The sequence below is a fragment of the Aquila chrysaetos genome, chromosome 19, assembly GCF_900496995.4.
Source record: "Aquila chrysaetos chrysaetos chromosome 19, bAquChr1.4, whole genome shotgun sequence".
In the NCBI taxonomy this organism is placed as follows: Eukaryota; Metazoa; Chordata; class Aves; order Accipitriformes; family Accipitridae; genus Aquila; species Aquila chrysaetos.
In genome coordinates this window covers 8,454,057-8,480,859 of record NC_044022.1, presented here as the reverse complement: position 1 = coordinate 8,480,859, position 26,803 = coordinate 8,454,057, and the positions used below count along the sequence as shown (strand labels likewise).

Sequence of the window (26,803 nt, the reverse complement as noted above, 5' to 3'; positions counted from 1 at the left end):
AAGCAGGTGTCTAGATTTACATTCTGGTTTTCAAATTAATAGTAGACTATTTTTAAAAAAAGGATACAACATGCATAAAAATACTTAAGGGGAATTTAAAGTTGTACTCCCGGTAGTGCTGTAGAGAAAATCATTAACAACAAATACACTGGATTAGGCAGACCTAGTAATTTATTTTATGGTGAAGTTCAGAGTAAGTTCAGAGTAAAGCTGGGGAAAAAATGTGGAAGTATTTTACCTGACACCAACAGAACTTCTGTTTTGAAACAACAGTTTGGAAAAATTCTCTCCTTATAAATTGAGTAGTGACCACAGGTAGTAGGACCGTTTTCCATATTTTGGGAGTCATAAATTACAGACAGTTTCTGAGAATTATCTTGTATGAATGTTTTTTAATAACCTTGCATTATAACATTGTGTTTGTTTAGGTCTAAGGCCCACTTAGCATGACTTTTTAATGGTAGTTACTTAAGTACAAAAATAAAAAAATTACGTAGAATAAGTAGATTTGAAACTTGTTTTCTCTATGTCAATGTACAAGAACAAAGGATCATTAAAGATGGGAAGCTTAGAATTGGTAAAAACAATACTTCCAAGGTAAAATTATATTTTAAATTATCTATTATAATAGTTTATTACTGTTGGGAGAACAACGTATTTTCTTGTACCTATAATTCCATTTGTCTATAGGTTCTTTTCAATCTGGCTGGTCAGTATGCTGCTAATGAAATGTATGCTGAAGCACTGAACACTTACCAAGTTATAGTGAAGAATAAGATGTTCAGCAATGGAGGTAGGGTACACTCCAGAGTGGATTAAAATTGGTAGTCAGGCATTCAAAATGAGGATGTCATCTGCATGGTGTTGACTCAGAGATCTCAGCCTTCCTGTCTGCCAGTCAGTGTGGATGACAGATATTCATAATCTCTGGCTTGGTATAACTTAATGTGGTTTGGCTCTCCAACTCATGAAGTCTTTTCTTTCCATAGTCTAAGCTAAACATGAAGCCAAATACATATTTTTCTCATGCCGCACACACTATGTTGTCTGCTCTAATACTAGTTTTTTCTCTTTTGACTCTGCTTTCCCCTTCTGAAAGCTTTTTTTAGTATTTTGCACATCTTTGAGACTCCTACAGTGCACTTTTGTCTGAGGTGCTTATTTGCAGCTGTCTTCCTGGAGAGCACTATAAATAATCTCTACCTCATCCCTCAATTCACAATCAAAATCAAAATACATCTTACATGATAGTCCTTTTCTAGGTTTCATTACCACTTCATCTCCTTCTGGGTGAAAATTCACAGAATGCTGTTCTGTGCAGTTCTTCTTAAAGGGACACTGGTACCCTATAATGATGACAAATTCATTAGGAAGTTTTTCTACTCTGTCACTTTGAAACAATTAAAAAAATGCTGTAACTATGCTTTAAAAGGCTGTAACTCATTGACTTCTTTTGATAGGTAGACTGAAGGTGAATATGGGAAATATATACTTAAAACAACGGAACTATTCCAAAGCTATCAAATTCTACCGTATGGCTCTAGACCAGATTCCTAGTGTCCACAAAGAGATGAGGTGAGTTTCTACTAGTAGCCTGGTTCTGAAATACAAGTTTTGGATACAGTATGCTTTGATAGTTAAAAATATAACCTAATCCTCATTTCTTTACTTAGGATTAAAATAATGCAAAATATTGGAGTTGCATTTATTAAAACTGGCCAATATGTTGACGCTATTTCTTCATTTGAACATATAATGAGCATGTCCCCAAACCTCAAGGCAGGCTTCAACTTGATCTTATGTTATTTTGCTATTGGAAATGGTGAGCAAATGAAAAAAGCCTTTCAAAAACTGATTGCAGTTCCCTTGGAAGTGGATTATGATGACAAATACATTTCACCAAATGTAAGTTTGAACAAAATAAACTGTGTATGTTTGAACAAATTAAACTGTGTCTTTATATGGTAAATCAGGAGAAAGGGGGAGAGACATTGAATGCTTGGACTGCACTGAATATGTAAATCCATGTGTATTTATGTATCTAAAATAACTTTTTTTTTTTACCAGCATGAACTTAGTGCAGCAGTACTGCTCAGAAGTATAAAATAACATTAAGAACGTTTCAGATCCTTTTTTTCTCAAAAGATATGATGTAAATAAAATCCACAGCATATGATTGTCTTCATAATGATTTTGTTGAAATTCATCTGGGCTGACTTACGTAGCTCATTTACTGCTTTACCTCCTTTATTTATATAAAATATTAATGAAATATTTAAAGGCTAAAATAAAGGGAGCAAGGCAGTGAGTGAGTTAATGCAAGTTATCTCAAATGAGTGCTAACAAAACTTGTAATACTGTAGTGCTATTTTACAGAAGAAAATTTTAGTAAAGTTTATAGAAGCTTATTTTAGTTTATTAGACTTTGTTGGAAACTGGACTTCCTTTGTACCATGAAACTAGCAGCTCATGATGTTAAAGACAGGAAAAAGTAATTAATAGGTTTAGGGTCCCTCTTAGAAAGGTCCTCTATAGAAAGATCAAAGCAAGCCCTTTATAATCTCTTAGCAATCTTTTTTTTCAGTGATGCAAAGCTTCCATTTTCAGTCCTAAAGATCAAAGATATAATTAGTCTTCAAACTTTGCAGCTTAAGAGTAGCTGTTGCTTCCTATTGTCCTAGCATAAGCAAATAAAATTTAATATATGAAGCATATATATTTATTGATACATATGTATTTAATTTCTTGTATATCTTTTTATATATAATTGATATATATATATATAATTTCTCATATGAGAAATTATGTAACAGTAAGGGTCATTAAACACTTGAATTAATTGAAGAATGTGCAAGATCATTCATTGGAAGAAAAGCTTTAGACTGGTGAAGTTCTTTCTAAGGATAGGCAAGCTATAGTTTTAACAGACATTCCAAGTTCTGTATTTTGTTATGAAGAGGTCAGAGAAAAGATCCCAAAGTTTCCTTCTGGTCTTTATTTTGTATAAATCTATGATCTATTCCCAATAAATGAGGAAGGGGTGGCTACCCAGCATACCTGCATTAGTTCTTTTAGAACTAACAGAAATGTGTGATACAAACCACAAGATCATCATGTGAGTTACTGTATTGAGAAGGCAGCACAAGTCCTCATCTGCTGAATACCACTGCAGTTCAGCAAATGCTTAAGCATGCTCTTATTTTTAAGCAAGTGAGTATTCTCACTGTGATTTGAAGCCTTCCCAGTCTGTGACATTAACTACACCTATTAACAACCCTGATGTGAGCTATGACCACATTCATGAGCAGAAGCACCGAATTAAAGTAGTTGTAATGCCAAATTTCAAATTTTGTGGATAGAAAATTACTTTAAACTGAAGCTAGCATTTTGAAATGTGAAAAGTAAATAACTGACATTATGGACTATGTAATTTACATGAATTTATGTTTACAGTCATACTGTCTTTAAAATAATTAAAATGCATGTATACTGGCATAATTTGCCGTTGTTTTGTCCCCCTCCAGGATGATCCACATACAAATCTACTGATTGAAGCCATTAAAAATGACAGCTTAAGACAAATAGAACGTGAGAGGTAATGGTGGAGTCTATTCTTTCTTGACCGTGTGCCACGGATTTTAGCTCCTGAAAGTATTATCAGTCTTCTCATGTGTCCACAGCTCTTTTATAAAAGTGCCCTCATAATTCTTAGGAAGGAACTCACTTCGAAGAACCGATTGGACCACTGAATTTAGTGTACTGCACTAAAGTAGAATATCTACCCCAAATGCTGTAGGTTACACTGCTTAAAATTTGCAGCATTGGGTTTTTTTAAAAACACAACTATGGTGTGCAGTGAAAGGAAAACAGAAAAAACTGAGAGCTTTATCAAGGTACAGGGCAGTAGCGGTAGCAGGGGACTGGTTAGATTGACTTCTGAGGTTGTTCTGAGTGCAGGAAGAAGCAAGAACAAGATTTGGTTATTTTTTGTATACATGTTTTTTGAAATGGTGATGTGTTTGTGTGTTGGTTTTTGTGTTGTTTTTTTTTTTTTCCTTAGAAAATCCATGGCAGAGGAATACATCATGACAGCTGCTAAGCTCATTGCACCAGTAATTGAGACATCTTTTGCAGTGGGCTATGACTGGTAAGAGTCAAACGGAGCTTCTTTTTGTCTAAATTATATGCCAGTCTCTCGTATCGGTTATGAAATCAGATTCACAAACATAAACAGCCTGGGAAACAGTCTGTTGCACATCTCAAACATAGCATCCAGGCTATTTTCAGTTTGCCTCCATAATACTCTGGAGAAAAACAAAACAAAACATTAGAATCTATTCTGTATTAAAAACTAATTTCATTGTATCATTGAAACTCAACTGTTAATTATACATTTTGAACTGTTCTGTATTAGCACAAAAAGAGCTTCTTAAAGTTCAATTGAATTTGAAAATTCAAGAACTTTTGAAAGTCTTGATAGACAAATGCTATACAGAAGATAATGATCACTACTCTTTACTGTAAGTTTGAAGATAGCATAATGAAGACTTGGAGTGCCTAAGAAGTTTTACATTACTCCATAGAGTCATAGTATGAAATACTGGAATCTAATTATTATTAGAAGTTTTATTTGCATTTCATTTATAAACTTAATGTTTATAAGTGTGAACTTAATCTACTGTTTCTTGAACATTTATACAAGTTTATACAGTGATAGGCTGCTGATATGGTTTACCATTTTGACTTTCGTATCCACTTTATTTTTCAATTTACAGCTTAGCTTTTGCTTTCTGTGGTATTTTCTACAGCAGCATACTTTTCTCTTTAAACCAAAATAAAATAGACACACTTCCTATAAGGACAGTATAAAAGTGATTAGTATAACTTTTCAAGATGTATTTTTAACTAGTTTTTAGTTTTCTACTATAAGGACGTACTTTGATGTTTTTAGTATTTTTAATAACTTTATTGGAAAATAACATGTACACAGATGAATATTGGGTATCTGCAGTCACAGTGTTACTAACAGATATGTTCAGTGTTTGGGAAGTGAAGAAGTTTGATGGGCAAAGAGAATTTTCCTTTACTTGTTTTTTTTGTTTGTTTGGTTTGGCCAGTTAGGAGTATTTTCAAGTTTTGCAGGTCGTATAATTATAATTTACTAATAAAACTGTTTATACTAACATGAAATAATCTCTCACACAGACATGTTTAGTCTGCTAGAGTCCACAAGGTGGTGTTTGATGGTTTAATAATCATTCTAGTCTTGTAATTCCCTACTTTTGCCATTCTGATTTATCAGAACTTAAGCAGTATGTCTTGCGAAAATTGGCTTGCTGCTTTATAAGTTGTTAACATGAGTAAGTCAGATTTGTTTGCTTTGTGTCTTGTTTTTTGTTCATGAAGACTGGAAAAGGTTGGCAGATATTCAGTTTCCTTAGTGCTTTCCGCAAAGTACGTGTCATGAAGTAGAACACTCTTTCTTATCTGTTCTGGCTAATTAAACAACTTCTATTGACATGTGCGAGATTGTTTTATGTATATCAGAACAGATTTACTCTATTCTTCTAGGCTGAGTTATTCAAGCCTAGTGAAGAAGTTTAACCAGCAGTTTGAGCTTGGTTTTCCAAATACTACACTTTGAGTCCTCTGAGTATTAAATGTGCTTTTAATCAGTTTAATTTTACTTACAGAATAAAGTGGGGACAAATAATCTTTGGATTCATAACTTTCTACTTAAAATTTGACAATCTTGGGACTATTCTGTCATATTCCTTAAGGAGCAGTTGGATAGTTAGATCTCAATGCATTTTATAGTTAAAAAATGTTAACAGTAACAGTTGAAAACTGTTTTTTGACCTTTCTTTTATTACAGATGTCTTTGCAGAAATTACTGGGTTTTTCAATATAATTTTTCTTCAAAACATCAAAAGGCGTTTGTATACTTTATATAGAGACTGTCCATGTGCCAACCCAATTATAGCAGCAGCCAGTTTGTTAAATTAAACTTTTGTTGGCAAATTAGCCAACTATTAGAAGAAAAGAAAGAGTATTTCCACCACTTTAAAAAAAAAAAAAAAAAAGTGGAAGGGATTAAAGAAGCATCCCACAAAGTTGTTCATTTAGTGCGCTTAACTCCAAACAGTTTGAGAGAACAGTATATTCATACAGTAAACAAAGGTCTTGCTTCAAATGATTAGGCAATTTTAAAGTACACATCAAACCCTGGAAGATGGTGTCTGTGAATGAACATCTGAACTGTCTGCTGTGTTCTGTTATGCCCTCATTTTGCAGAAGACCCTAAGCCAAAAGTAACTTGGGGATGATCAGAAAGAGGTTTATTATTATGACTTTGTTATTTTTACATAGCTCAGGGACACAGTCTGCAGTCTCTGGCTTTGTTCATTAAGCTGGTTTATGGGTTTGGTAGTATATGCAACAGGAGATCAGGTTTGAAAAATCAGCTGATAGAACATTTCCAAAGAAAATGGTTTGAAAAATTATCTTAGTCAATATATGACATCAAGTATCACTCAGTAATGGAAAATAACATGATATTTAGGCAGCTGACAAAAAAAATGAGAGCAGAGATAGTATTATTCAGGTAGGTTATGGGAATAAAATGTTTTTTCAAATACTTTTAATCAAAGTGCTCTTTGCCTCTGTAAAGAAAGAACAACTCATTTTGGAAAACAAATTGGCTGCAAAATTATATAACTTAAAGTGGCATTTGCACAGATGGATTTTGTTTATCTTTACAGCTTGCTTTCTGTTGCAGGTGTGTTGAAGTAGTAAAAGCTTCCCACTATGTAGAGTTAGCCAATGACCTGGAAATAAATAAAGCCACTACTTACTTGAGGCAGCAGGATTTTAACCAGGTAGAGTAACTTTTCACATTACTACTTTTTAATACTGTATTGGCAAAGATAACTTTCTCAGCCACAGTATATTTTTCAGCAAGGGAAAGAATGATTTATACAAACAATAATTATATTGATGTTGCTCAGTAAAATAGCTTTATAATAACACTGTCAAGAGATGAGTTTTATCTAAATGAAATTTCTGCCACAGAAGTTACAGTGAATGCAGTTCACTTCAAAATAAAGACACCTAAATTTAGTTATCCTCACTGGGTGTTCAAGCTGTCATTACAGTTAATGGAACTGTAGTCAGTACAGTCAATAGAGTCTAGAAAGCATGTTGCTAATCAACGTGGAGGTGTTTGCATTAGTGTGAGTTGAATCTTTCTCTCAGGTTGACTATAGTACCAAAATATATGCAGATGCACTTCATATGTATCATTGTGGTTTATGTTACGGCATTCTCGCTGTTGCCTATGTGCTACAGCATTCCCTAAAATACTATAATCTGACCTTGAACTTTAGTCAGCCTTCCATTGAAATACAAACTGGAATTAAATTAAGTATCTGCTCGGGAGCTTGGACGTTTCTGCATCTCTTATAAAAGATTGCCCCCATGGAGGGCACAGAGGGCTAGGATGAATCACCATTACTGCAAAGGTGATACAGCAGTTTAAGCCATGGTGTATATTAGCAAATGAGGAAGGTCGTAGGAAAGATACAGTATTGGTACTTCCAAGTAAAAGTATAGCTCATTGCTCAAAATTCATTAACTGGCAGAAGTTCAGAAGACAGAGCTACCAAAATCTTTGTGATTTTACAGTTTTTATCATGCATATTATTACATGTTCCCTCTTCATTGTTATGTTATATTTTTAAATATACATGTGAAGTAACTTTTAGCGATGTTGAAATTATTTATGTATGTTTATGTAGGTAAGATCTCTTTCTGCAACTGGCTGTCTGATCACTAGTTAGACAAATTTCTGCCAATGAATTTTATGCTGAACTGCATTCATGTTAAAAATCATCACCAATCTCTTGCTAATAAGTACAGCAGGCTGTTAACTGTAGCTTTCCTTTTCTATGCATATAAGTTGCCAATGTAGATGTATAAATTAATACCACAAATTACCATGTTTAAGTTTTTGGTATTATCTAAGTGAATGTGCAGCTTTCTTACAATGTTTTATTTTAAGAGAAATGCATTTTTTTGCTCTTACTCAAATTTTTATAGGTTGTGGGACAATTTATAATGCCACATTTTCATCAAAATTGTAAAGTGATATTTTCTTTGCCTGTGAAAAAAGGCTTGGTTTGAAACATGAGCAGTTGAAAAACAGGTTCATCTGAACAAAGAGAAGCTCAGATATCTGACAGGATTTGCTCAGTTTCCTTGTAACATGCACTGTTTGGTACATTCAATCACAGGAATGCTGAATAAAAAGGAATATAGCAACCCCCCTCAGTTTGCACAAGTGGGAAGAAGTATGAGAGATCATATACAGCAAAAGTACAGCTGAAGCTGAATACCTTTGTCATCTTCTAAAGTCCTTCACCTTCCTATAGCTTGGAAAGATGCACACAGGGCCATGTGCATAACTTTAGCCTGCTCTTCCTTCTCATATTTAAGCTCTTCTGGTTTCCTGAGTAGCTCTTGCTCCTCCTGTCTATCCTGTCCTCTTCTCCTTCCCTGTAGATACAGCAAGAGAGTTATCCTTTATTATACTGCATGTCTGACTGACAGCTTTTCTGAGATCAGGAAGAAAATTGAGAGTTTGGAAAATTTTGGGCAGATCTAGTAGCTTTATTGATGATAGCTTTTGAAGGGTGAGAGTGTTACAGGTAGGTAAACAGTCATATGATCTCAAGAATTTACTATTTTGATGGTAATTTTTTGCGATTTCCAGTTAGCATCCAGTATATGTTAAATAAAAAAAAAATCGATTCTTGGAGGTAAAATGAGATACAGAGATTGTTGGTGATGTTTCTGTGGAGTACTCTAGTGGAGGGAGAGGGAAGGGTGTTGGAAGTTGGGAGTAAGTGGAGAAGATGCTCTTTTTATTTTGATTATGTGATAGAAGACCTTTAACCTGCACTGGAACTACTTAATAGTAGAGTTGGACTGCACAATGGTGACTGCAGAGGTTTTTTTTTTTGTTTTTTTTTTATTCTAATAAAACTGCAGCTGCCACTTATATTCATCCTGTCTGTCTGTTGTTCATATACTTACTAACTCACCACCTGCTCAACACACCTTTGGCTGAAGAACAAGAATGGAAACTTTTTGAAATACTCAGTTTCAAGACTGAAAGTTTTATTGTGTTTGAAAAAAAAGAACTAAAATAGATTTCTGCTGTAACTATAATGGGCTTAACTACGTGCTCATCATAATGAATATGTTGTTTTAAAACAGTCCTAGCAAAAAAAAAATCAGGGTAGAAATTAACCATAATATATCTAGATTGTATTTTATTAGTAAGGGGTTTTGTGTATTAGATATTTTGAATGTTTTCTTAATTTCAAAGGAAAACTTTGAAAATTAATTTAAAAAAAAACCTCTGCAGGTTAGCCATGCAACTCCTTAACATCTCTGGCAAACCCTGCTTGGTTCAGGCAAGTTGCTTTGAAGTTTAAATTCTGTAAGCAAATAATTTAGGTACATTGGAAACATGTCACAAAGAATAATTTGCACAATCTGTGTTTTGATTGTTGAATCTAAGTAATCATTATTGTTGGGATTTATGTATTTAGAAAAATGTAAATTTAGCTGATGGTACAGTGAGAGCATTTCTACTTTGCAAGGACAAAAGGAGTATTGCTATGGATTTTCATCCTAGGGCTCAAAATTGCTGAAATGATTCAAGAGACCTGCAACATAATGTAGCACTAAGTGAACAGAGTTAAGAGTCATATGAGCTTTCCATTATACATGAAAAAGAGATTACTTCCACTCTAATCTTTATCATCAGAGGTGCCATTTAGCACTAAAAGCAGAGGTAAACAGATCAGCTACAATGGGAAAGGGCTTTTCAGAAAGTGACTTTGAACTATATAGCTGTAAGTTCTCTAAAAATGAATTCCATGAAGAAGCAAGTCTTTTTTTAAGAGTAGAGTAACTCAGAGTAGTGTTACATCTGTAAATATTTGGGACCATTCCCTTTTTGGAGAAAGTCACAAATTTATATAGTAGTTTTAAAATTATCATAGTTGAAGTCTTACATTTCAGAGATCACAAAATATAGAGCTGAACTTTTGAAATGCTTTTCTTGCTTGAAATTGGTGTATTTCTTTAGAGAATTTTCTGTTATTAGGAGAATATTACAATCTTTAGTAGTTCATAGTTCTTGGGTGGAATGTAGTTGACTAAATCAATGAACTGCATCTAGCTATATATACTTTGTCACTTTACATGTCATTAGTACAGTCATGGGTTTTGTGTAAAGTAACTGTAAAAACAGTATGTATGACAGTCAATTAAAACTTGTTTCCTTTATGTTTGTTTTGGCATTCCACATACAGTATCATGCATTCACTTTGATATGTAAACAGCAGCTTATAGGTTTCATGTAAAGGAAGCAAGAAACTTTTGAATTCCTAATGTTGTTTAATGGCTAAATTGAGGTTGCAACATCTGTGTTGTGATAGATGACAGAACTGGGCTCACTGTGATATTCTAACAGTTTGTGAAGTTAATATAAATATTTAGTGTAAAGAAGCCAGATTTTCTTAATAATTTAGTCTGCAGTTACAAATCTTATCACATAGTCAATGAAAAAAAAAAACCTGCTTTTTATTTCAAAGTTTCTTTGATAGTTTATTAGCTATAAATCTGTTTACTTTTTGTCCATAAACTTATTTATTTTGAAGTTTATGAAGTTTAGTTTTGATGTTAAAGTTTAAAAAAAATAATCTTCTGGCATCAGTCTTCATGTTTGAGTACTTCCTAAACTTAAACATGTGTTGTCGTCTTATTGCACAAAACAACTGCAAGTTGAAATCCTATCCTATGCTGTCTTGCATATTTTTTTATATAGCGTGTGCTTTTTTAGCTTTTTAATAAGAGTTTTAATTTCAATCTTTTTGTGTTCACTGAAAGAACTGGAAAAATAAGTATGAGGATTTTAATTAGTTGGCTAGATTAAAAGCAAATAATATAAACTTGTGTTTTGTATGTATAGAATTGCCAGATACCTGCATACTTCAAGGTAGCCATATCTAATCTAAATTTTGAAGAAGGAATAAGTAGCCAATACTATTGAAATTTTGTGACCGAGATTAATATTATGTATAATATAGATATACTTCTATGTGTATGTGCTTACAAGCATCTGTTACAAGCTCTAGTAATTACCATGTACGTGAGTATATGAGTTGATAATTTTAGCTGTTTGTTACTGTGAAGTTTATCAATGCTTTCTAAAAGAATTTTGGTATAAGTTTGCTTCAGTGGGAAGTAAGTTGTTTCCAAATTACTTCTAGGCACTGGAGACTTTAAAAATGTTTGAAAAAAAGGATAGCAGAGTAAAGAGTGCAGCTGCAACAAACCTTTCATTCCTTTATTATTTGGTAAGTGTTTGCTTTAACAAAACCAGTTAAGAACTGCAGTTTATGTAGCAACTTCTGTATCTTTGTAGCAATTTTTGTGTCCAAATAATCTCTGTAAAGAACAAAAAACTGCATGTTAGAGGAGTTATTCTGGAACACCCGTTCTTGGCTGTAGTTGAAGTTTGGAGCGTGTCCTTTGTATCCTGTTGCTGGGAGGAAGAGTGAGATTGAGCCCCAGGCCACACAAGTATGCCTGCAGTGTGATTTGTGCAGAAGCTCAGCAACTGCATTTAAAACTCAGGTCCTGAACACTCTGGCTGAACTTCAGGAACATGTGAAGTATGTATCTTAGGCAGGTGTGTTTGTGTATGAAGTTTGTAGGGTATGGGTATTCCTTGTTGTAACAAAGAAAACTTCCAGGCTTCCAGGGACAGAGTGGCAAAACATATCTCAAGTGTTAAGTTCTCTGAAACTTGGAAGAAATTATCTGCCTCATGCAAATACATAAGGAATATTTTAGTACTGAAGAATGTTTTTGGTTTTTTGTTTTTAGTTTTAATCCTCAATCTTTTGAAATTCCACTATATTAACTGTAAGAAGCCACAGCTGCAAGAAAATTGATTGACAAATGACTAATACAATGTTTGTTTTGTTCATGTAGGAGAATGAATTGGCACAAGCGACTAACTATGCAGATTTAGCTGTAAATTCTGATAGGTACAATCCAGCAGCTCTAACTAACAAAGGAAATACTGTTTTTGCAAACGGAGACTATGAAAAAGCAGCTGAGTTTTATAAGGAAGCTCTCAGGAATGATTCCTCATGCACTGAAGCACTTTATAATCTTGGTAAGCCAAAGGTGCTTTTGTGATTTAGCTTTTGTCTAAAGGTAACACTAGCGTTTCTGAGAATCTGGCTTTCACAGTTTTCTTGTATAGAAATATATACTAATTATAATTATTTCATTCAGTAATTTATGTTACAGCAAGGTATTAATTTGTACTTCCTATCTGTTCTGCAAAAAAAAAAAAAAATCACCCCAGTGTTAACAACATCAACTAGTAACTGCAGATGATTACGTCACTTTGAAGATAAATTTCTACTATCTACTAAAAATATACCAGTTTTAGCATTATTAAACCATCAGAGCCATTCCCCTCTAAAAGCCCTCCCTTTCCCTCATTCATCTTGTTCAAAAAGTGAGATTACGTATGTTCTTGGTCTTTGATTAGGTTTACGTTCCTTGTGGTTATCAGTTTGGTAAGTCGTACTAGCGGGTAAGAATTATAAACATGACTGTTGCAAATAGAGTCTGTCAATGTCAAGGCAGTTACACTGCCTCTGAGTACTGTGTTCCTATTTAATTTTTCTTGGTTATTCTGTCAGTTAATATGCTGAAGTCATCTTTTTCTCATTGCATTAATACTGTAACCTTTATTTTTTAGGTCTGACATACAAGAAGTTAAACAGAATAGATGAAGCTTTGGATTGTTTTCTGAAACTCCATGCAATCCTTCGAAATAGTGCCCAAGTCCTTCACCAGATAGCAAACATGTATCTTTTTCTGGATTTTGATAAGGGATGGTGGTTTTAGTAAACTCATTTAATCTGAAATATGTGTTTCAATCATGACGCAACGACTTAGAATTTTACTGTAGTGTCCATTATAATTAGGACGATCATGCATAGATTCATTCTCTGATGTTTGTGAAAATGAGAACAGAACTTAAAACCTTCTTAGACGTTTCCAGTGAAGCAAGTGAAGAAACACATTAAGACTGTTCACATTGCAGAGAGTACATTACACTCAGTATTAAATTATGTCCTGGAATATTTAAAATGCTGCTGATTTTATTATGAAAATAATGTGGCAGATGTAAACACAATTGAGTAAAACCTTTAAGAAAAAATAATACAGTTAATGAAAGTGAAGTTCTGTTCTGAAAGCTGTTTTCAGATTAGTTAGTGTATGTGTAAGAAAATAATTGTCTCCCAACACTGCAAAAGCTCAGCAGATTGAAAAGCTGAGGAGGGGAGGGGTTGGCTTTGCACATCAACAGTGATATTCTACACTATGAATTTCTTTAACAATGCTTCTGAGGATGTGCAAACTGTAATAAAATCCTCCCCAAGGCAGAAGAGATTCCAGTTGCTGTACTACACTTTTAAGAATAGTGAAGGTAATAAAAATATATTTTAGTCAGTAAAATAAGTAACCTCCAAAAATAGAAAAGGGCTGTGATCTCTATTGCATGTATAGCCCCTTTACAACAGCATAAATGGCCCTGCAACTCCCAGCTCCCATCTGGGGGAGAATTTCTCTGTTCTACTGCTATGTAAAACTGCTTTCTGCCAATACTCACAAGCTTTTTCCATGAAGGGTAGGGTGCAGCAGAAACTGAAAAAACGCATTGGGCAGTAGCTCCAGCTCGCATTGCTGCAGAGGTCTGGGCCATTGTGCCCTCAAGGCTGCCTGAGGAGGGGAGAGCACACTGCAGGCCTAATTACAGCTAAAGCTACCGCTGTTCTCTGGACCAGAATCGTACACTGTGCTGTGCTGCTTAGACATACAGCAGAATATCTCACTGAAGGCAAAAGTCTGTTCTTGAGGACAGCAGTTTTACCTAATCACTTACTTTAGAACAAAATGATGTATTACAAAAAAACTGACCAAGTTGTAAAGGCTGCAAATAAATTGCCTGTTTCTCGCACTTGATTCTTATAAATGAGGAAGTCAAAGTAAAATTAGTGACAGAGAGAGAGGAGAACCAAGCCCAGAGTTCTGTTGAGTCCAAAATGTTTTAAGGTAAAAGAGCAGCCAAAGCCTCTGAATATTTCTCTTCCTTCAGCATAACAAAAATGCTTTCTGATATGAATGAAATTATGAAAACAATGCGTTAAAAACAAAAAAAAGAAAAAAAAAAAAAGCAAGCCAATGTGTCTCCATACTACAGTGACTGGTGTATCTGTCCAGCATATGGATTACATTATGTAAAGTAGGAGAATTTTGACTAAATCGAAATGTCATCGGCATCAGTCCTTGACTGAAGAAAACTCAGATATGAGATCATGGAAGATCCCAATCAAGCCATAGAGTGGCTCCTGCAGTTGATCAGTGTAGTACCAACTGATCCACATGTACTTTCAAAGCTAGGGAAATTATATGATAATGAAGGTGATAAATCCCAAGCTTTTCATTATTACTATGAGGTACTTGCTCTTTATTGCTTTTCCAATGCACTTTGTCATAATTGAAGAAAATTTTGCTGTAAAGTTCCTATATCAAATTAGCTGACTCATTTAAACTTCTTAAAATGTCATCCAAAAAAGAAGGAGGAAAAAAAAAAAAGGTATTTTGGGGGAGAGAGAGTTGACAAAATCTAATTTTTGTAGTCAGATCCTAAGGAAACACATAGCCTGTGTTTCCACATGGTATTTGACCTCAGACTTTCATTTTTCATATGGTTGTTTATATTGACCCCCAACAATTTTAATTTAAAATATAGTCTGAGATGAAATAAAAAATGGATATGTTAAATGTAATTTTAAAGATGTGTAACATGACTGCATTGATTGGAAGCTATATCTGTATAATGGATATGGAGATATAATGTGTTTGTGTTTATGTGTGTAAGTTTATATATATGTTTTAATGGTATAGCTACACATTATGTATACACAGTTGCCTAAAGATAGGCATCCTCTCTCATTTCAAACCAGCTTTAGTACTGTCTGTAGACATTCTTCTGTTTTAGAAACAGGAGTAAGACAGGAAGTTGCTCTGCTGCAATCTGAGAGTTCTTTTTATCTGTGTAAAGCGAGGATGACCAAAGGCTGTGTTGCAATCTGAATGCTAGTGGAGTTGTGCTTGATGATAATTTTGGTGCCTATTTCAGTGGGAATTTTTGAAAAGCCAAAGTGTTATTTACGTACATATGTATTTCATGGAAAAGAATGCTTTTAGGTGAGTTTTCCAGCAGGCTGATTTGAGTGTGGGATTGTACACATATTAGTTAGCATTGTTTAATGTTTTAGGTAACTTAATCACATGTAGATATGTTCTAAGTAAACATTTTTGCTGTTGCAAACTATTTAAAATAATATTTCAAATAAGGCTAGGTGGAAAATGTGACAGACTCATCTCAGGTAACTTCTAAAAAGCATTCTGTAATTAGAAAACTTGGCGTGCTTTTTTTTTTTTTTTTTTTAAAGGATTACTTAGTATAGCACACTACTTCCATTCATATATTACACGTTTTTGGCATCTGGAGAATTAAACACTTGAGTAAGATATTCCAGAAGTAACATAAAGATGTTGTTTATCACTAAAATTGTGTTTTTTTCACCTTTCCTATTTTGTCAGTCATACCGGTATTTCCCTTCAAACATTGAGGTCATTGAATGGCTTGGAGCCTATTACATTGACACCCAGTTTTGTGAAAAAGCCATTGAGTACTTTGAAAGAGCAGCACTTATCCTGTAAGTAATTATTATTTTATGCCTCCTCAAATATTTTGTGATTAGACATCCATAAGTATACCTAGAGATAAATTAGTTGGATAACTTTAATACTATAAGCAAATACCAGAGTTAAAAATATTTCGGATATTATTTAATTTTCTCAACTTTCTCTTCATTTACAATGTGTTTTTGCTCTTATTGCGCAATTTCAAAGTTAAGTAAGATCCTCCTTTGGGCCCAAGATAGTATTAGGTATTAGAATCTCTTTTCTCTATCCTCTGCCATTAAACACAGCTGTGAAGTGGGGAACAGCTCTCCTAAGTCACCAAGACCTCCTTATCTATGGCTTTATGTGAAATATTTCCTTTCTATTATTTTATCATGTGGTGAGGATTTTTTTAGATAAATCCATTTTTTAGCAGTTCTTGCTGCATTTCCACTTTTCACGTAACTTCCATAAAAAGGATATTACAAATAAGGTTTCAAAGTAAGCAAAATTGTGCAGCGCAGAATTACCAATGGTCAGTGAAAATAAGTTGACAGATCAAATTGATCCTGATAGAGATATTTGAAATATATTGAGTTCAGGTCAGCAACTTAATGGCTGAAATTGTCCTTTAGCAGAATATGATGCACTTAATGTATCTAGGCCATATATTTTATTCTAGATCAGAAAGAGAGCTTACCAGAAAAATGGTTAATAAAAAGAAATGTGGTCAAATTTAAATCTGTAATCCAGAGTTCAAACAGAATTCTAAAAAGACATGCATACAGTCTTTTTATGTGGAAACAAATATTTCTGTGTATGTTCATGAAGAATTTTGTGTTAATAGACCAACTAAAATTCATGCAACTTAAAATTCACTCCAACAAGTGTGAATTTCTCTATTTTTGTTTTGGGAAACCTATCAAAAATCAGGCTAAGCAAAACTCAGTTACTGCTTGTCTTGTGATGATCTAAAATTTGTCATTCTTTGTTTTCTGTGAGTCTGAATGACATGCATGAAAAAGACAGCATGTGAACAAAAATTTGTACAATATTATTGAAGGAAAGATTATACTTGCAAATAGGTTGTTAGAAAATCAGTAAAAAATACTAGTTCTGACTTTGAAAGAGCTTGAGTTAGAGTAGATATTAATTACAGAAAAGAAAATCCAAGGCGTAAATAAGGATTAAAAATTGAAACAAAAATAAATAGAAAAATGTAGACTTCACCCAAATTGTGGTATAATTATAAAGAAATAGAGATGTAGATTAAATGAAAATACACAGGCAACTGTTCACAGAAATGACAGTTCACAGGTTTGGCAGTATTCTTTTCAGTATAAATATTGGCCACCTTAAAAAAAATTATATTTTAGTCAAGCTATGAGATAGCATATGCTGGCATTCACAGCCTTCTTAGAAACTTTGGAAAGAAACATCTGAAACTAAAAATAATTATTTAATAATCTTGTTTTGGCAATAATCTAAATATTTTATGCTTCATGTTGCACTCAGTCCATGCATGAAACATGAAGTATGTGGATTGTAAAGTACTTACGATTAATTGGCATATGAAATTCTTCATTATTATTTGTAATTGTAATCTGTCTGTAATACAGAGAAATTATTTCTCTGTAGGATGAGACTGTTAATAATAGATAACAACATAGACATTTTGGTGTTTGTTTGGTATTAAAAATAGAGTCTAGATATGCTAGCTGATAAGTATAAATGTTGGGTTATAAATTGCTACTAATTGTAAGTAAAATTACATTTTAAAATTATAACTTTATTTTAATGGTGACCAGCATTTTTTAGTTTAATATTGTTTAGTGTATTCAGTGTTATAATCACAATAATTACGTTTTAAATTGCATACTAAGATAACACATTAGACAATGACTTGAGAAACAGTTTTTCATTATTTTACATTTTACCAGCATGACAAATCTATCATTAAAAGGAGTTGTGCAGCTAATGCTGGCTGCTGGCAATTTATTCTCTCTAGAATTTTCATATTGAACTGCGTAATAAACTTTATTATGGTGTCTACTTAGCTGCCTTTATTGTTTGCAGGAGACTTATTCAGCTGAAACTAAAAAAGGTAAAGCAGCTGTCTTTCATAAACTTGTTTGGCAGCTACCAGGCAAACAGATTATTTAAAGTTAAAAATGGCCTGTGCTATGACTGGAGGGAAAAACTGAAGAGAATAAGTACAAAACTGTTCTGAAAATGTTAGTGTACAGTGCCTTTGGGATTTGCTACTGTTGAATTGTAAGCAGCATGTGAAAAGTGCTTTGGCTTATAGAGCATCCTTATACTGTTGACATGAAAATTTCCTAATTTTAACATTATCTTGATAAGAATGAGGTAAGAGTCCAACAGTTTTGTTGTACGTGCTCAAACATCTCAAATATTTTCTTGTCCACATCTATCACCATTGTGTGCTAAAAAGAGAAGGACAGGTAGCAGCTAGGGCATGGAGGTGATGACACAGAGAAGCCAGAGTTCAAAGCTGTAAGTGGGTTGTGTGCTTCCTGGCAGGGATCCGTTGGGCGTGCTTCGGACCCTACTGGTGGGGACTTCCTCAGAATACAGTTTAGCATTTTGTTCTCCCCCATTGCATGGTTCTGTACCTCAGACAAAGATTAGTGGTTCACATGTCAGGTCTACTAGTTGTCTGGTGCACAGAATCATGAGCAGTAGAAAGCCTATAACACAGGACTTACAAATGAGTGCCATCAAGGCCTGAACACGGGAGCATGACGCAGGGGTAAACTGTGTGTGAACTGAGCAGGCTAAATTCTTCCTAGGAAGGCAATATGCTAGGTGAAAAACTTTAAGAGTAGTTTAGTAGTAGGTCTTTACCAATGCTATGCAGATTATTTTGCTTATTCACTGCTTGGCAGTGTGCATAATTTTATTTTATTTACATGCAGACCAACACAAGTGAAGTGGCAGCTGATGGTTGCCAGTTGCTACAGGAGAAGTGGTGAGTTCTGTAACTTTCTTGTAATTGGTTGGAGGTTTGTAACATTTTCTGTAATTAGTTGGGGTTGTTCGGCCTGGAGAAGAGAAGCCTGGAGAATACATGAAGGGGGCTTATAAGAAAGATGAAGAGAGACTTTTTACCAGGGCCTGTAGTGACAGCACAAGGGGCAACGGTTTTAAACTGAAAGAGGGTAGACTTAGATTGGACATAAGGAAGAAATTTTTTACGATGAGTGTGGTGAGACACTGGAACAGGTTGCTGTCATGGGGCGGGGTGGGGGGAGTGGATGGGGAGCTCAGATCGCTTAAAGAATCACCTCCAGTTGTCTTAGCAATACAAAAATAATTTAATAGAAATTTATATAAAAGTGCAACATCACAGAATTCGATGGCAAAGTTCACTCTATTACTTAGTACATGGATGAAATGCGCTCAGGAAAATGAAGTTAGAATCAGACTAAACTTACATATATAGAGACCAAAAATGTAATAGGGTAAAAAGAAATATTACAAAGAAAAATCAAGTTAGAATTAATTTCTTGTGATTTGTGCAAAGATCGGGAATGTGGAAAAGTAAGCGGAGACCCTCCCGTTGAGTCCCAAGGTTCAGAGAAGACCCCCTTGCTTTCTAAATTCCTGTCAGGAGTCTAGGTGTGGCTGGATCGACTCCTAGTCCCAGACTTGGTCAATGGTTTATATCTAAAGGGATTATGAGTATAATAGCAGCCTAAAATTCATTCACAATTGAATAAAATTCACAACAGTAATTTAAGTATAAATTTGAAAGTAATAGCTTATAATATACTTACTATAATACACTTAATATAGACTATTCAGGTTAGTACACGCACATGCATAAAGATACTAAGAGATATACATATAAGAGAGTAAAAGAAAGTAAAAGAGGTATACCTGTTAAAAATTCCTCTCGAGGTCAGTGAAAAGATTCACTTCAAATGCTTCAGCATCTTTCTCAACAGGCGAAGGGTCAAGCCTTAAGGAGCAGAAAGTATCACCCTAGGTCGTGTCAGCTTTTGGCGACAGACCTCTGATTTTTGCAAACAGGAAAGTTCACAAGTTCTGAGAGGTGTCCCACTCAGAGGGGCATGATGGTCACAGCCCGCTGCGGTCCAGGAGAGCTCTAATGGCCTCACTTAGTACTGCTGTTTATAGGTTTAGGAGTTGATTGACTTTAGTCATCAACAAATTGCTGGAATCCCAGCTGTGCTGGTACTGTTTCATGTGCAGAGAAGGAAAGCTCCGAGGCTGTCTGAGAATAACTTAAAACACAGACACAGGATGTTCCAAGATTGTCAGGGGAGGACTGGAATATCTCAAGGTTGTTATGGGAGAGAACTGGCTATCTCTACTCCTGTCCCCCTCCTCTGCCAGGCAGCAGGAGTCCTTGAGACGCACAGCATAACTCCCTGTCTTAGCTGTTCCTGGCACGGTCAAGGGTCACTTAACTGCCTGACTCATTACACTTATGCTAAGGCCTAGAGAGCCTTCCCCGAGTTCATAAATTAGCCTGGAGAGGGGGAAGAAATGCACCACCACTGTTGCCCAGAGAAGTTGTGGATGCCCCATCCCTGGCAGTGTTCAAGGCCAGGTTGGATGGGGCTTTGAGCAAGCTGGTCTAGTGGAAGGTGTCCCTGCCCATGGCAGGGGGGTTGGACTAGATGATCTTCAGAAGTCCCTTCCATCCCAAACCATTCTATGATTCCATGATTTGTTTTGATTATTTTTTTCTTTTGAACTTTTCTGCCTGATGTGAATACTGGTCCTAAAGTTTGTTTGAAAATTCAGTTACATATTATTTTATTATGAATTTTCTGTGTATATGTAATAAAACATGACTTTTCTTTTAAGTCCAGGAAGTGTGCCTGCACTGACTTATGCATGAAATACTCCTTGTGCTCTTAAATAAGTAAAATAGAGAAGATACTACAGCATAAATGATCTGATAGAATTTTTTTTAATGTAATTATACTACCCTCTGATCTAACATAAGTTGGTTAATTCCCATTCCTTTCCAACAGCAGGTATAATTTTTCAATATTAAAATAGTATTTGCATTACACAAACAAAAGGCAGTCTTTATGTGCTGTATTTTCTTACTGGGAACATAATATGCCAGTAAGTAAAATGGAAAGAGACTAATCTTCCTGGGTTTTTTCATCACCTAAAATGCATTCGAGACACTTGATGTAAATGATACTCTTCTTTCTTGCTGTCCCATTTTGTCACTCTCCTTTATGCTTCTTTAGAACTTTGCAGAACAGACTTCCATAATAAATAAGTGCATTTTCTCACTGCTCAGTTACTTAATACAACCGTGAGAAAAGGAACAGGACCTGGGGAAGTCAGTGAATTAACAACAGTCAGCACCACACAAAACTAGACAGATTAACTGTTTTCCCAGCAAAGAAACACAATGAATGGTTTTGGCTGCTTTTTAGATCACTTATGATTCATTGGCAAAATTCCCAGCTTATCGTGTTAACACACAGCAGGTCAGTTTGATCTCTACCTTGCACTAGGAAAATAAAAATAGTGGTATCTCAACAAATATTTTTGTCAGATATTTTATGGATATGAGGTTTTAGATTCACAGGGTCTATCGGTGCTTTCCATAATAATCAAGCTGAGCCAAAACTGAAGGCAGAAGTCTTAAAGAATAATTGCTCACTACCAAAGGAGAGAGACACAGTATTCTAATGGAAGGAAGGACAGGCAGAGCTCAGCTGTTACACATTTCTATTTGACCAATCCATACATTTGCAGCCTTTGATAAGACCTGATATGCTTGATACAGTTTGTCTAACAGATGTGCCATAGAACAATAGGGTCCTAGAGGCAGGTCAAAAAAGGGGCAAAAATCAGGAAACTCCTCTTTGTTAACAGTAACTTGGACTGTTTTCAGATGCTCTTAATTTTTACTATCAATAATTAAAGAATGTGAAGTTTGGTTTTATCAGATTTGGTCTCATAATATTAAATCATGTACTCAAAAGATGAAGTGATGTTAAACTGTATTGATTTCTCATCAGATATTCTATGTTTGGATATGTGGATAGGAGATGTTTGGTTTGTTTGCAGGTAACTACCAGAAAGCTCTAGAGAAATACAAAGTCATTCACAGAAAATTCCCAGAGAATGTTGAATGTAAGTTGTTTAATTGAGTGGTACAACTATCAAAGGAAACTTTATTACATTGAATATGTGTGTTAGTAATGGTATGATGTAAGTATTTTTCATATGAAAATATTTTCATGAACTAACATTTTTATTCATGCTAATGCTGCATGTTGTCTGTGACAACACTAAAGCATGATTTAAGAAATATTAGGGTAATGCTGAAGAAGAGAGATGAACATTAACTGTAGCAGATTGGTTGAGTTCTTTCTCATACATACTTCCTAAATTTTAGAACTATGTTACTTATCTTTCTTATGATAAAATACATGTATTTTTACTTCTAGTCCCTGCTAGCTGAAACTCCTGCTGTAAATTTCTAGATATGAGAAAATCTTATTGTTAAGTTTTACCAAAGCCAGGCCTTCCAAAAGAATGTAGAGGGTGAGATTTTGTTGTTGGGTTTTTAAGTATAGGTGGTCAACCAGTCTCTGGAAAATCCGTAGAGAATTTCAGACTCAGCTACAGGAAATATAACTTTGAAGAGTAAGACATTTTGCAGAATCAGTCACACCTGTACTCTATATGAAAAAGCCCTGCAGAAAATAAGGGTTGTCACTGGTTGTGAAAACAACCTCCTATTCCAAAATACAAGGTTGTCACCAACAAGCCTAAGCTTTTAAATGCTATGTGGGAAGAACGTTCACTGTATTTTAAAATCAAATTATATTGTTCTGCTTTAACAAACATACTGCTTTTTTAAAGAGGAATCATACAGCTCTATTGTACAAGAGAAATTAAATATTATGACTCCTCAAAGTTATAAGCAAAATGTCATGTTCATATTTGTCACACATTTCAGAGGGGTAGAGTATTTAGTAAACCTTTTAGAATGCTGATATTTTTCTGAATGTAGTTTCTACAGATTACAAAATGGAGGCAGGAGTTAGACAAGACACTTTAACTGATTTTACAGTTTTCTGCTGCTGAAACAATGGTTCTTCACTCATCCCTCCCTGACCATGTGCTCCTAACCACCTTCCTTATGCTCGTTCTGATGTTTATCTGATCCCTCAGTGACTTCAGTTCAGCTCCTTAAACCAGCAGAAAACTAATTTAGCACAAAAAGAAAGTAACATATTTGTGAAAGCAGTTGGGAGAGTAATGGGTCATGCCATGCTTGTTTCTGCTTCAGAGGCAGTTCTTTCAAAGGGATGTTGACAAACACAAAGGAATAGCAACAGTGTTTTCAGAGTTCGGTATAGTGTCTCAGGAGACTGTTTTTAGGGGTTCTTTTTGTTCCATCATACAGTTACAGTTGTCTGGTTTGTTGGGGTTTTTTTAATTCTGTGAATACTAATCTTAAAAAAAAATCAGCCACAGCAACAGAAAAAACAAACAAACAAACCATTCTGATGCAGTTGGTATTTGTAAAATGGTTTTCAACAAAATGCTGTTGATAGTGGCTCCTCAGTAATAACCTAGTATCATTATTATGCTTTCGAGTTCCCAAAATATTTTGTGTATGTCAAGACTTCTGAGCCAGATGAGATAGTATATCCTGCACCTTCCACGTATATAAATGGTATTTGTACTGTTCATGGATATAGACACTGCATCACAGAAAGTGTTGAATTATTTGCAAAATATCACAGCTTGTATAGTGATACTGGACTAGAGTCACCTTGTATTCGCAGTTATTTGTATTGTTTGCCATTCTGTATGTCCAGTTCTGTTAGGGTGCATTTGTAGTTTGGCCTGCTTGTAAGCCTTTTTTTAACAACATTTTGCTTTTCAATTAGGCCTCCGATTTTTAGTTCGTCTCTGCACAGATATGGGGCTGAAAGAAGTCCAGGAATATATGACAAAGCTCAAGAAAGTGGAAAAATTAAAAGAAATAAGAGAGCAGGTAAGCTTGTTTCTTTCTGTGATTATACAGTATCACTACATACATAGATGAAGCTAAAACAGTGTTTATGATACTTCAAGATAAAACGTGTATTAACTTCCTAGTTTGGAGAGGGTTGTGTTTTGCATATTTGGGGTTTTTAGTTTTAAATTACTGATCAGCCTTATATCTGTCTGAATGGTTTTTAAGCACTGGATTTTCTGTGATTTTTAAATACTAGTGAAAGATGGGTTATGTGGATGTGATGGGAATGCTGGAGCCACCCACATAATTCAATGTCTCTGGAATGTCGTCTTTCCTACTTATTTGCCAGACTGTATAAATGGTATTTATGAGCCAAGTAATAATGCAACTATAGGGAGAGAAGGGGAGCCTAAGAATTTGTCCATGTAGTAGAACTCCTTTTTGCTATATACAAAGCTGCAACATTGACAGATTACATAGGTAGAAGTAAATTATTCATGTTAGTGCCAATTTTTAAACCAAAAAAAAATTTCTGTGGAAAAGCTACAGGCTGTGAAAGGTATAAGATTGTAACTTCTGTTCTATTCAGAGGAGTGAGCATGTGTGTGTGTGTGTGTGTGCACACGCATGCATCGTTTTCTTACTATTGCTGTCATAAAGTAAGATTTTAAAATTAAAATCAGTTTCTTGTTTGGAAAGCATTATCTGTGCTGTTTAGCTGCAAAGTGTTCAAGCTTGCTGTTCTTTTCCAGTGAATTGCTTCAAAGCTACATAGTTGCATTAGAACATGTTAAGCCTTAATTAATTTACTCTGCTCCTAGTAACACTTCCTGGCTCCCTTTTGGTGTCAGATAATGTGTAAATGCATCCATAGTTACTTCACTTTTATGTCAATTCCAGATAGTCTGAGTATGCACATGTACACTAGGACACTTTAAAAACGAAACTCACAAAGGGAAGCACTGATCAAAGGATTCTAAATTTATGCTACAACCTCACTTTGGGGGAGCTAGTTGAAGTACATTGGGTTGGATTTTCAGTAAATGTAAAATTTAAAGCACTTTGAAGAATGGACAAAAGGTAGTCCACAAATGCAGTGGGGCTAATATTCCTCCATGTCTCCCCCATAATGGTATCCGTAAGCAAAACAGATGACCAGATACAATGTTCCTATTCTGCAAAACTCATAGTTAAGAGATCACTCTGAAGTGTGTTAAACAGGCTTTGCTTGGTTTGTAGGGAATATCAGTTCAATGTCAGTGATATACATAGTTCTTTGCAATAACTTCCAATACCTCAGTGCTTTACTCAGGAAAGCTTAGAGATGAAACCAGTTAAAACTGGATTATTTTATAGTTGGTAAAAGAGAGAGAGGTCCCTGGAGATGGAGAAGTTATCTATTTCCTTGTATATAATTCCAGCATTTTTTACACTGAAGGTGTTAATTGTACCATAGATCTGCAAATGTTGAGGATTCTAAGGAAAACACTTTTTCCTTTAAGAAAGTTAATGTTTGAATATGTAATAAAATAAAATAAAATATAAAATAAAAATTGTTACATCTCTTCCTGTTTAGTTCATGATGGAAGCGGGAGCTTTCCTGAACACGTCTGTACTTTCTGGTGGGGAAAAAGCTACCAGTAAAATATTTAAAACATTAAATACTCTAAGTTATTTAAGATTTTAGTAACACAGAAATTATGTTTAAGTTATGGGGTTTTTTCATTCTGACTACATTGTGTTAAGGTTCTTCATTGAGTAGTACCTGAATGACAAAGATATCAATGGAATCCAGTACAGATGCACGGTAGCACAAGTTATTGCATAGTTGTTTTAGACCGTTCAGACTTTAATAGTGATCGTAATTCAACCATGACATGGAAAGCTCACTCTGTGTATTACATTTCCATACTCCTGTTTAAGAGTCTGGTGACTCTATCCTGTCACAAAACTAACCTTGCAAAGCAGAATCAGAATGGTTTGGGTTGGAAGAGACCTTGAAAGATTGTCTAGTGCATGCTCCTGCCACGGGCAGGGACATCTTTCACTGCGTCAGGTTGCTGAAAGCCCCGTCCAGCCTGACCTTGAACACTTCCAGGGATGGGGCATCCACAACTTCTCTGGGCAACCTGTTCCAGTGTCTCACCACCCTCATCATAAATTTTTTTTTCCTTACGTCCAGTGTAAGTCTACCCTCTTTCAGCTTAAAACCATTGCCCCTTCTCCTGTCATTACAGGCCTTGGTAAAAAGTCTGTCCCCATCCTTCTTATTGCAGGCTTTCAGTACTTAAAGGGGGCTTATAAGGTATCCGCAGAGACTTCTCTTCTCCAGGCTGAACAACCCCAACTCTCTCAGCCTTTCTTCATAGGAGAGGTGTTCCAGCCCTCAGATCAATTTCGTGGCCCTGCTCTGGACTTGCTCCAGCAGGTCCACATCTGTCTTGTATCAGGGATGCCAGATCTGGATGCAGAGTAGAGGGGAGGATAAGGTATCTATGATGGCTCTTCTAATTAGTCAAAGCTTTAAGGCAGATCTGCCTAAGTATTTTCCTATAGCACGTTGCCCAGAAAAGGAAACAGGCTTTTAAATTCAAAGAAGCCTGATTTTATTGTAATTTAAACTAAACCAATTTTCTTTTAAACAGAGAAAACTGAAATGCACTAGGTTTAAAAAAAAAAACCAAACCCAAAACAAAACAACACCTGTGCTTCCTGCCCTGCCCCCTCAAAACTACAGCCACCACCAATAGAAATAAAACAGGTTTCTAGTCAGTTCTGTCAATGTCATCCTTGCAGGTAGGCCCATGCTTCCAGCCTGAGTAAGCTCGGTGAGTTTCTGAAAGGCAGCAAAATTCTGCCCCTGTGATGCCTAGTACATTCTCTTCGGAACCTCTGAAGCCTGATCCTTTGCTTTCTGCTCCTTCTTGCAGCTCCTTGTCATGGAGGTAC

The 26,803-nt window shown here is 35.1% G+C and overlaps 1 protein-coding gene across 9 annotated transcripts in view; it reads left to right on the top strand.

The window, feature by feature from the left end:
* IFT88 (intraflagellar transport 88) overlaps positions 1-26,803 on the top strand; it is a 49,567-nt gene that overhangs the window by 9,527 nt on the left and 13,237 nt on the right. For 7 of the 9 annotated variants that reach the window (XM_030042708.1, XM_030042706.1, XM_030042702.1 and 4 more), the window contains 14 exons: positions 691-793; positions 1,461-1,575; positions 1,674-1,905; positions 3,525-3,595; positions 4,061-4,147; positions 6,779-6,878; positions 11,343-11,429; positions 12,070-12,256; positions 12,854-12,962; positions 14,468-14,618; positions 15,772-15,887; positions 18,795-18,847; positions 21,946-22,011; positions 23,784-23,890. In XM_030042708.1, the coding sequence (XP_029898568.1) occupies positions 691-793; positions 1,461-1,575; positions 1,674-1,905; positions 3,525-3,595; positions 4,061-4,147; positions 6,779-6,878; positions 11,343-11,429; positions 12,070-12,256; positions 12,854-12,962; positions 14,468-14,618; positions 15,772-15,887; positions 18,795-18,847; positions 21,946-22,011; positions 23,784-23,890 (1,584 nt within the window). Of the gene's footprint in view, positions 1-690; positions 794-1,460; positions 1,576-1,673; positions 1,906-3,524; positions 3,596-4,060; positions 4,148-6,778; positions 6,879-11,342; positions 11,430-12,069; positions 12,257-12,853; positions 12,963-14,467; positions 14,619-15,771; positions 15,888-17,931; positions 18,775-18,794; positions 18,848-21,945; positions 22,012-23,783; positions 23,891-26,803 lie in introns of those variants that run through there. The other 2 variants (XM_030042704.1, XM_030042709.2) reach the window with 2 other exon arrangements.